This window comes from Myxine glutinosa, chromosome 5, assembly GCF_964187855.1.
Source record: "Myxine glutinosa chromosome 5, kmMyxGlut1.1, whole genome shotgun sequence".
Lineage (NCBI taxonomy): Eukaryota > Metazoa > Chordata > Myxini > Myxiniformes > Myxinidae > Myxine > Myxine glutinosa.
Window position 1 is genome coordinate 12739346 of NC_136265.1, and position 12081 is coordinate 12751426.

Consider the following 12081-nt stretch of genomic DNA (forward strand, 5'->3'; position numbering starts at 1 on the left):
GAGTAAACTACGTTGAATGAGCCTTTTGAACCTTATGGTGCTGGCTTTTGCAGGATCGGACGTGTTACGGGTCGGCTGCCCAAGCAGCTTGCCGATGAAGTGGTGGCGTCTGTGCTGGAGTATTTAAGGTAATTTCCAAAGGTGGAGTGGTTATATCTGTGCAGGGCCTAGTGCAACATGGTGGTGTTATCACTGAGAGCTTTACAGAAGTGAAAATGTTTTTCTTTGTCATCATGACAGAGCAGTCGTCCTCCTCCTCTTTCGTGCGCAGCACGTGGCTGCGAGCGGCATAATTTACTTGGGGCACAGCTGATGCAGTGCCCCCTGTAGTTTATGGTAGGAATTTGTAGCTTGTTCAGGGTGCTGGTGACAACTCACCGACTCTTTAAGACACAGTGGGATCTTTAACGTCTGCCAACTCATGCCGGAAGACGGGACTCCCAGTTTAACGTTCATCCGAGGGTAGGGACGGCACACAGATCGATGAATTGCCCTGCCTGCGAAACACCAGGCTGGCAATTTATAACATACCTCTTGGCTCTTCTGCCAGCCAAATTATAATGCAGTAAAACACGTATAAATGTATATACTCAGAGATTCTGGGATTGCTTACATGCTACAGCCAAAATGTTTGCCAAACTGAACAAAATATCACCAATTTTGTTTCATTTGAGTGAATGCACTATGTATCCTTTATCAATTACGGTCAAGCATTTAATATCAGCAAAATGAATATAATGAAAGTTTATTAATTTATTTATTATTATTTTTGTCTCAAATTTTAACCCTGTCCCCCCCATCCTTTGTTAGTACTTTTTTTGTATACAAGGTCACGGCTTGTGGAAGAGCAAGAACACTGAATGGACCAAGCCGCAACAGAACAAAACTAGAACAACACTCAGTAGAGAGCACACCTCCACCTGGTTGGCCATATCACTCAATGGTGAAGAATCACTTTAAAAATTCTACTAGCTGGATCCGGATCCGGATCTTCACCGAAATTGAATCGATTCTTTCTTGTCACACACAACACAACCTGTCCAACAAGTTTCGTCCAAATCCGTCCATAACTTTTTGAGATATCCTGCTATGTATAGTGTTTGGCCCTATCTCCCAATGTGAAGAATCACTTTAAAATTTCTAGTAGCCGGATCGCAATCTGGATCTTCACCAAAATCTAATCATTTCATCCTCGTCACATACGCTACATCTCTGCTAAATTCCTTCCGAATCCGTCCACAACTTTTTGACATATTTTGTTCACAAATGGACAGACCGGGGTGAAAACGTAACCTCCATCAATCTTTGTTGGCGGAGGTAATACACAGTAGAAAAAGAGGGGGAGGGGGGGGGGGCAGTGGGTATGGGAAACGCCAATAGCAGGAATATGAATGATCGTTTTAAGGCCATTTTCCCCGCTAGAGCGGGGGTTAGCCTTGCGGGTCCCATGACAATCATGGTTCCCTGTTTGAGGCAATGTTTTTATGGCCGGATGTCCTTCCTGACGCCAACCCTTGGTCGCCTCTTACGATGCGCAGGGATACGGTGTATCTATTCTAAACCGCGGTACACACCGGGATCATTCATCCCAGCAAGCTGGTACTCAATTTGCCGACCTCGGAAGGGTGACAGGCTGAGTCAACCCCCTGGTGTTAATTTAGCGATTGACCGGGATTCGAACCTAGGATTCTAGGATCCCAAGCCGGCACCCTAACCGCGAAGCCAACACCAGGCTATGAAACGCCAATAGCAGGGTTGAAAGATAAAGTGGAGCGAAACTTGGACAAATAATAAGGGATGTAGAAAAGAGTGAGGGTTAAGGGAGGATGCGGCTTCTTTTACTTTTGTGACTTTTGTCAAATAGAAACGCCAGTTTCAGAAAATCATTGTTTATTCCAGAAATGGCTTCTACTTGCACATACAGAGACAGGAATATGTTCGGTTGATATAATTAATAAGTTATCTTTTGCCTCCTTCCTGGAGGTATTTGATCTTATTGGGATGCTCAATTTTATTATCAACTTTTCCTTTTTTCTTTAAATAATCCAATTTTAATTTTGTCTTTCTCTCTTTGTTGTTTTTCCCTCGAAAGAAAAATGAGCACCAATCGCCAAATAGCGCTGGAAGTAGCGCCCGTGGATTCCGTGATTTTCCTCTTTTGTTAGGTGGCTGGGGGTTATGTTTTCAACCCTGGCTGTCTGTTTGTGAACAGGATATCATAAAGTTGCGGATGCATTCGGACGAAATTTGGTGGAGAGGGTGCGAGGGTAAATTTTTAAAGTGATTCTTCACATTAGTGATCGAGCCAAAGACGATAATTAGCATGACATTTCAAAAAGTTGTGGACGAGTTGGTTAGGTTCGATATTTGTACTTGCATGTTAGAAACTGTTCGCCCTTTGCGATTTCGCTGTTTGCCCAGGTAATAAATTATTGTGTTGGGCAATAAAAAAAAAGGACGTGCTCTATTCCGGAAATAACTTGCATTGGTATTTGTATTGAAGACCCAGTTGAAGTTGCTGTCAGTTTTAATATACACACTTGGCAAACGCTGGCCCAAACCTCGCTCAAAATATTTCTGATATAGATGAGCAGTTCCATTACTTCTTGAAAGCTCCAAATGCAAACTCATTATTTCTTGTTCCAATCCAGGAAACAGATTTTTTTTTTTTTTTTTTTTTTTTTTTTTTGTATACTGAATCGAGGCTCGTGAAAAAGCTAACATTTATTTCACAAACAAATCAACCAGACAAACAAAATATATAAAAAGAGGGAGCGGAAGACAAGATGGGGAGAGAAGGGGAAGCGCACAAACACAACATTTGAGAGCAGGGAGATGTGTGGGAGGGAGAGGGCTTGGGGGTGGGGGCATGGGAAGGGGGGGGGGGGTGGGAGAAGTATAAAACACAAGGACTTCCAGGACAGAAGTTGGTATTTCAAAAATGTGGATTTGGGGTGAAATTAGTGGGGGTTTGAAAAGATCAAGGTTTTGGATGGGGGAAGATAAGAGATGGTGGTCAACAGCTGTTTTAAAGACCTGGAGGGTGGAGGGGGATTGAAGAGAGTGAGGGATTTTGTTCCAGAGGCGGGAAAAAAGAGGAGTGAAGGTGAGCAGAGAGTCTTGATTTTGGCAGTTTAACCAAAAGAGGGTTGCAGGCAGATCTTGTGCGACCTGTCGGAATATTTGGGGGACAGAGCCCAGAGAGAGCTGGGGGGGCAAGGCCAGAGAGGAGTCGGTAGAAGACGGAAAGACCACCAAACTGCCTGCGGTGAGTGAGTGAAAGGCCCTTGGAGTTGGTTTCATCGCGGGAGATTCCAATGATTCTGAACGCTTTGGTTTCAACAGCGTGAAGACGAGCTAGATGTGAGGCAGGAGCACCGGCCCATAGGGGAGAACAGTATTCCATTGAGCTGCGGATGAAAGCCTTGTATGTGGTGAGGAGCTCAGGTGTGCCAAGGAAGGACTTCGCACGACGGAGGATGCCCAGTCGGCGACTGGCTTTGGAGGCCAGATTTGAAATGTGGTTTTCCCAGGAAAGATCATGGCAGATAGTGAGACCCAAAAGCTTGAGTGACAGAACTTCTTGGAGAGGATTATTCAGAAAGTGGATGGGAGGGTTGTCCAGTCGGTCTTTTCGGAGAGACATCGTAAGAGTGTGAGATTTGTCAGGATTGAAAGACTTGTTCCACTTGTTTGCCCAGTCTGTGATTTTGTCCAGGTCTGCAGAGAGAGGAGGCTGCAGACTGTCGATCTGAGGGATGAGGAATGGAGCGGCAGAGAGTGGAGTCATCAGCAAAGAGATAGAGAGGATTTTCAAGAGAGTCAGAGAGATCTTGATATAATGAATGAATGAATGAATGAATGAATGAATGATCGTTTTAAGGCCATTTTCCCTGCTAGAGCGGGGGTTAGCCTTGCGGTCCCCATGACAATCATGGTTCCCTGTTTGAGGCAATGTTTCTATGGCCGGATGTCCTTCCTGACGCCAACCCTTGGTCACGCTCTTCGATGCGCAGGGATACGGTGTACCGATTCCAAATCGGGGTACACACCGTGATCATTCATCCCAGCAAGCTGGTACTCAAGCTGGTACAGAGAGATCATTGATAAAAACCACCTTTAGAGGCCATTTTTCCCCGCAAGCTGGGGTTGGCCTTTTTCGGGAACCGTGGTTGTTGTTGTTTTTCGGTCCCCTTTTTGAAGCAATGTTTTACGGCCGGATGCCCTTCCTGACGCCAACCCTTTTTGCTGCCTTTAACGACAAACAGGGAATTACCAGTGAACTGGTCCTCAAATCATTGATGAAGACCAGAAAAAGCACAGGGCCCAGAACACTGCCTTGGGGAACTCCAGCCTGAACAGGAAGAGGAGATGAGAGAAACCCATTCAGGGCCACACGTTGACTACGACTAGAGAGGAAGTTCGCCAGCCATGCATGGAGATTTCCATGGATACCAAAGGAGGAGAGTTTGGTGAGAAGAGCGGGGTGCCAGACCGTATCGAAGGCATGTGATATGTCAAGGGAGACGGCTCTAATTTCCTGTTTGGCATTGAGGACCTCCACCCATTGTTGAGAAAGCAGAAGCAGCATGTCCAGAGTAGAGTGACCAGGTCTGAAACCAAATTGATGATCAGAGATCAAGCCATTGGAGAAGAGGAAAAATTTCATATCTGAAGCAATGATGGATTCCATGACTTTGCTGATAATTGGGAGAAGGCTGATTGGTCTGTAGTTGCTAGGATCTGTTTTTGCACCTTTTTTGTGCAAAGCGGTGATTTTGGCTGATTTTCAAGCAGATGGCAGATGACCTTGAGCAAAAGAGAGGGTGAGGAGAACAGAGAGAGGGAGTGAAAGAGTGGAAGAACAGGATTTTAGGACCCGTGGGCCGATGCCGTCAGGTCCAGTTGCAGACTCAGAGTCGAGGGTTGACAGAAACTTTTCCACCTTGTCAGGAGGAAAGGACAGAGTCCAGGAGCAGCTGGGTACGACTGGGTACGGTGGGTACAGAGAGGGATGGGTTTGGGACACAAGATTTAAAGGGAAACACAGTTGAGGCATTCAGCTTTTTCACGTGCGGAGTCAGCCGTGCAGCCGTTTGAGGTGAGGGAGGGGATGGAGGGGGAACAAACACCAGAAACAGATTTGACCAGATGCCACCAGGATTTGGAAGAGGGAGACAGATAAGAGAGTTCGGTCTTGAGAACGGAGAGATATTGTTTGCTGGCTCTCCTGAAGGTGGACACACACTTGTTTCGGGCTTTGTGAAAGGAAATGAGATTTCCTTCCGTTGGATTTGCTTTCCAGGAGGCAAAATGAAGTTGTTTCTGGGCAACATCCTCACCACAAGATTCCGTGTACCATGGATGGGAGGAAGGGTATGACAACTGAAGACGAGATGGGATAAATCTGTGCATGAGAGAGAGAGCAATTTACTTTGGAAGAATTCCCAGGATGAGTTGATGTCAGAGGTGGTAGAGATGGGAGACCAGTCCAGATGATTGCTGGCTGCTTGAAGACCGTGCCAGTTGGCCTGAGTGAAATGCCAGATTCGTCGACGCTGAGGAGGCTCTCTTAGAATGGTCAGAGAGATGTCCACTTTAACAAGCACATGATCAGATGAGCCGATTGGAGCAGAAGAAGAGCAGCAGACATTTTCAGGGAAGTTAGTCATAACCAAGTCCAGAAGAGAAGATGCTCCGTTGACTGAGATCCGGGTCGGGAAATTGACAGATTGTGTCAGTCCCAGTGAGTCGCAGAAGTCCTTTGCTGAAGAGCCATGGCTGGTGAGAGAGGTACCCACACCCAGCCAACTGGCATGGTGACAATTGAAATCACCACATATGAGGAAGAGAGAGTTGGGTTGGGTAGATAGAAGTTGGTCCATATTATCAGACAGTGAGATGGAGATGGAGTCATCACCGTTTGGTGGACGGAACAACACACATATGAACAAAAGGTGGGAGCGAAGGGGAAGCCGTAGCCAAAGGTATTCCTGGGGGTGAGGTGGAGAGAGGGCAGTGCAGGGCGAGTGAGGAAGAGTTTTTTTTATAAAGATAGCAACCCCACCTCCAGGACGAGGCTCAGGTCTATCATACCGGAGGAGGGAGTAACCTGGGAGAGATACCAAGGAATCAGAGACATCATGAAGGAGGAAAGTTTCTGTTAAGCAGATCACGTCTGGTTTGTCAGAAGCAACCTGTATGGAGAGATCAGTCAAGTTTGAGCGAAGGCCCCGGATGTTTGAGGTCCATACCGTTAATGAAGAGGAAGGGGGAGCATCGGATACAGAACGGTGGGGGGGGGGGGGGGGGGGGGGGGGGGGGAAGGGGCAGGGTAAGATGTGGAAGAGGAGGAAGAGGTAGGGAGAGCTGTTGAAGGTGTCAGAATAATAAATATTGTAAATAACCTGAAGATTACGACAATATGAATGACAGTGCTGGTTATGACAGTATACCACAAAACAACATTCATTTTAAGGCCATTTTCCCTGCTAGAGCGGGGGGTTAGCCTTGCGGGCCCCATGAGGCATGACAATCTTCTCCATTTTGCCCAATTTTCTGCATCTCTCCTTGTTAACTATCTGCTCCACTATCTGCCGCTCCATTCCTCATCCCTCAGATCGGCAGTCTGCAGCCTCCTCACTCTCTGCAGACCTGGACAAAATCACAGACTGGTCAAACAAGTGGAACATGTCTTTCAATCCTGACAAATCTCACACTCTTACAATGTCTCTCCGAAAGGACCGACTGGACAACCCTCCCATCTACTTTCTCAACAATCCTCTCCAAGAAGTTCTGTCGCTCAAGCTTTTGGGTCTCACTATCTGCCATGATCTTTCTTGGGAAAACCACATTTCCAAGCTGGCCTCCAAAGCCAGTCGCCGACTGGGCATCCTCCGTCGTGCGAAGTCCTTCCTTGGCACACCTGAGCTCCTCACCACATACAAGGCTTTCATCCGCAGCTCAATGGAATACTGTTCCCCCCTCTGGGCTGGTGCTCCTGCCTCACACCTTGCTCGGCTTCACGCTGTTGAGGCCAAAGCTTTCAGAATCATTGGAATCTCCTGCGATGTAGTCAACTCCGAGGGCCTTTCACTCACTCACCGCAGGCAGGTTGGTGGTCTTTCTGTCTTCTACCGACTCCTCTCTGGCCTTGCTCCCCCAGCTCTCTCTGTGCTCTGTCCCCCAAATATTCCTTCAGGTCGCACAAGATCTGCCTGCAACCCTCTTATGGTTAAACTGCCAAAGTCTAGGCTCTCTACTCACCTTCACTCTTTCATTCCCCTTTTCTCCCGCCTCTGGAACAAACTCCCCCACTCCATTCAATCCCACTCCTCCCTCCAGGTCTTTAAAACAGCTGTTCACCACCATCTCTTATCTTCCCCCATCGAAAACCTTGATCTTTTCTACCCCCGGTAATTCACCCCAGAGTCCTTGCAGCGTTCATATGTTTTATTCCTCTCCCACTTCCCCCCAAGTCCTCCCGATGTCCCTGCTCTCAAATGTTGTGTTTGTGTCCTTCCCCCTCTCTCCCCATCTTGTCTGCCGCTCCCCTTGTTTTTTTGTGTTTTGTGTGTCGGTTTGTCTTTTTTGTGATTATTGTTAGCTCTTTCACGAGCCTCGATCTTGTATACCAAAAAAAAAAAAAAAAAAAAAAACCCCTTGCCCGCATTTCTTCTTCCACCATCTTCAGCCAAGTCTTTCTCGGTCTTCTCCGTCCTCGACTTCCTTCTACATTCATTTCCATCACTCTTCTTAACCAGACACTTTCATCCTTCCTCAACACATGACCAAACCATCTCAACCTGTTCCTCTTCACAGCATCAATCACAGGCTCTTTTCCCATCATCTTTCGCAATTCATCATTTGTCTTCCTCTCTCTCAACGATACTCCGTACATCCACTGAACCATTCGCATTTCCACCCTTTCCAGCCTTCGTTGCTGCTCTACGTTCATGACCCATGTCTCGCTCCCATAAATCATAACACTTCCCACACATGCAGCATACACCTTTCCCTCCAGCTTCAACGACACTCCCCTCCTCATCAGCACGCCACTCAGTTCCCGAAACTTCTGCCATGCACATCTCACTCCAGCAACCGTTGCCGAGTCTGATCCACCTTCTCCATTCAGTATGTCTCCGAGGTAGCAAAATGTTTTCACACCTTCCAGCTTCATGCCGTCTCCAAGATCCAACTCAACATTTCCTCCATCTGCAGCTCCCTCTGTGCACACCTTACATTTGAATGTAGCTGCCACTCTGGTTAATGACCCTCTCAGACCACTACATTTTTGATGAACCCACTCAGCGCACATTGTACATTGAATGGAGTTCACTCCACCACCCTTCCTGCACACAGCACATGGCCACTTCCCAGTTCTTTCCACCTCACCACATGCTTTACCACTTGCCATCACCTTCGTCTTTCCTATATTCACCTTCAGACCTTTTTTCTCCATACATTCCTTCCACTTGTTCATCTTTTCCTTCAGTCCATCCATACTTTCCGCAATCAACGCCAGATCATCTGCATACAACATCTCCCACGGTAAACCCTCCTTTACGTTCTGAGCCAGCACCTCCATCACAGATACAAATAGTAGTGGACTTAGTACTGAACCCTGATGCACTCTCACCTTCACCTCAAACTCACCACTGTTCCCGTCCTTCGTCCTTACAGCTGTGCCCGCTCTTTTGTACATTGCCATCACTACTCTGATCAACTATTCCTCCACTCCTAACTTCCTCAATGCCCTTGTCAATACTTCGCGTGGAACCCGATCGAATGCTTTCTCCAGATCAACAAACCCAAGAAACAACTGCTTCCTCTTCCTCCATGTACTTCTCCTGCAACTGCCCCACAATAAAGAGTGCGTCTGTTGTGCCTCTTCCTGGCATAAATCCAAACTGCATTTCGTCGATCTTCACCTTCTTCCTCACCCTCCTCTCCAACACCCTTTCCGATACCTTCATTCCATGCTCCAATAACTTTATCGCTTGGTACCAGCCACACTCCAGAGGGTCACCTTTCCCCTTGTAAAGAGGGACGAGGGTACTCGGTTCCGTATCCACTGGAATGCGGCCTTCTTTGACCACCAGATTACAGATCTCTGTCATTCTCTTTACTTCCCAACTTCCTGCTGCCTTCAACATATCTCCCACAACTCCTGTCGGCCCTCCCGCTTTTCTACTCTTCATTGCTTTAATCGCTTCCTCAACTTCCCTCTCAGTTATCTTCTCTGCCGGTCCTAAAACTGGGTTACTCTCTATGTTTCCAACCCATTCATTCTCTGTATTCAACAGCATTTCCATATATCTTTTCCATCTTCCTTTAATTCCATCTGGGTCCACAACGATTTGTCCCACTTCATCCTTCAAGCAACTCACCCCCATCACATCACACCTCTCTTTCGCTATCTGCTTTGCAATCCTGAATACCGCTCTCTGACCCTCTTCCGAATCCAAGCGTTCTCGCCAAGAGACTTCTTCACCCGCCGAGCTCTCATCGCACCTTTCACCCTTATGTCACAGACAACCAAGTGGTGCTGTGAAATAGCCTCCTCCCCTGGGATCACCTTTGTGTCCCGGAGGTGCCCCCCTATCTCGCCTACGCACCATCAGGTAGTCGACGGTTGTCGTCGACCCACCTGACGTGTATGTAACAAGCCTATTATCCTCTTTCTGGAACTGAGTATTACAATTCAACAAATCAGCTCCATCAGCAAACTCCAAAATCCTTTCACCTTCTCCATTTCTCACACCATATCCGTAACCCCCATGAACTCCCTCAAAACCGTCCACTCCTTCCCACATGTCCATTTAGGTCTCCTCCTACCACAACAACTTCCTCATCTTTCACGTTGTCCATCAGCTTCTCTATCGCACACCAGAACTTGTCCTTCTCTTCATCCCTCCGACCGACCTGCGGAGCATATCCCGAGATGTTGTTCACCAAGAGCTTTCCAATCATCATTTTCACCATCATCAACCTATCACTCACTCTAGTCACACTCACCACACTGTCTACAAACTCCTCAGAAAACAGGACACCAACACCATTCATGCCCTCCGGGCACCCTTGCCACACAAACTTGTATTTCTGTACCTGCCTACCCTTCACCATTCTCACACCACTTCCCTTCCATCTCATCTCTTGCACACAACATATGTCCACTCTTCTTCTGACCAATACTTCCACCACTTCTCCTGATCTCCCTGTCATTGTCCCGACATTCCATGTCCCAAACCTCAGAAACCGATCTCCACTTCGGGCTGTACCCTGCCCATATGTAGTTGTAATTGTCATGGTTCCCTTTTTGAGGCAATGTTTTTATGGCCGGATGCCCTTCCTGACGCCAACCCTCTTAGTCGCCTCCTATGACATGCAGGGATACGGTGTAACTATTCTAAACCAGGGTACACACCGGGATGGTTATGACAGTATCGACAAGAAAAAGCAATCAAAGACTGCAGACCCTCCTCGCCAGGATGTGTTTTCAGTGTTTTTGTTAGGGCTTTTGTGTTAAAACAAATATGGCGGCCGAACCACGTGACCGATAACGTCATTTTTATTTTTTTTCCACCAATTTATCCCTAGATGATGCTCAATAAATTTCATCTTGATCGAATGAAGTTTTGTACTTGTCGAATTATGACATCATAATGGAGGCACCTATGACGTCATCATTCACATGTGTTATTCCACATGGAGAGTTCTTTACAATGAGCCATGTCTCAATTTTTTTCTATGCAGCGCTTTCGGAGATATAAAGGTGCAATTTTCCCCGTTTTTTCCAAGATGGCGGTCGAACCACGTAACCTATGACGTCAAAATTATCATTTAAAAATTCTACAGGTGGAGTTGCACCTATGGTGAAAATTTCCTTTCAGTCGGACCAACGGTTGCAGAGAAAATTAGATTTATTCTGTGCGGACAAACAAACCAAACAAATAAACAAACAGCCATACACAAATGCAATATCCTCTCCTCTGGTGAGGGTAATCTCCTTTTGAAAAATGTTGTGATGCAGATTGCCCCACCCTCAACATGCATTATGAATCTATCTCAAGTCAACGGCACCATCCCTGCTCAAATGTAAATTGCTGAAATGATACCGACATTTAAAAAAGGCAATCGAAAAGAATTAGGGGAATTATCGGCCTCCATCTGCCATTGAGCGTATATTGGCCTTAAATTGAAAATCTTGGAAAATAAATTGGATACTCATGACAAAAAATCCCAAAATAATTGTTCCATTCTTTGTTACTCACGATTTGGTTTCCGTGAGAAACACACGACAACACACCCTGCATTGATGTGTGTGTATAATATATTAAATAAATAAATAACGATATATATATATATTGTCGTGCGAATACCCTCCGGTTAATACCAGGGCTTGCGAATGACCGAATGGCTTTAATTGAGGCGACGACCACCTCGGATTCGGCGATAAACCGTGGGAGGAAGAAGTGAAGAGGAAGAGGCGGAAGCGCTTTCCGATAGCGATCCAACCGCAGCTCCGATCCTGCAAGGGAATTAACTCAACGAACACAAGATTTTGAATGGAAAGGGAAAATAATACAAGGGTTTATTTTACAAAAGATAGTGGGACAGGAAAATACGCTCCGGTAATAAAATGTCCAAAATTGGGATCCCGCACACCTCACCTCAGAAACAAGACAAAGGACAATGAATTACAAAAATAACTTTCCGTCGCTTAATGGTTCGTGGGTGCTAGCTTATCTGTCTGCAGTCTTGTCCACCGTCCAACGCGGCTCCGAGCTCCGGCGTGAGGAAGCCCTCCATCCGCTTCGCCCGCGCTCTGCTCAGCCCCGAGCCACGCCCCACTCCAGGCTCCTCGTCGACCGCCCACTAGGTCCGTTCGCTCACAGCACCAAAAGCACCGAGAAGATGGCGAACCCACGACCTCCAGCACAACTCAATACCAAGCGCCAAGTCTCAGCACGACGCAATACCAAGCGCGAACCGTCAGCACGACTCAATCCCCCAGAGTGAAGCGTCTAGAATCCCGCCAGCAAGTCCTTTTGTAACTTGGCATCGACGTCAGTTTTGGCG

General features: G+C 46.9%; 1 protein-coding gene across 2 annotated transcripts in view; it reads left to right on the plus strand.

Moving 5' to 3' along the window:
• TBCD (tubulin folding cofactor D) overlaps positions 1-12081 on the plus strand; it is a 181548-nt gene that overhangs the window by 51113 nt on the left and 118354 nt on the right. For both annotated transcript variants that reach the window (XM_068117802.2, XM_068117801.2), the window contains exon 12: positions 54-128. In XM_068117802.2, coding sequence (XP_067973903.2) covers positions 54-128 — 75 coding nt within the window. The remainder of the gene's footprint in view (positions 1-53; positions 129-12081) is intronic.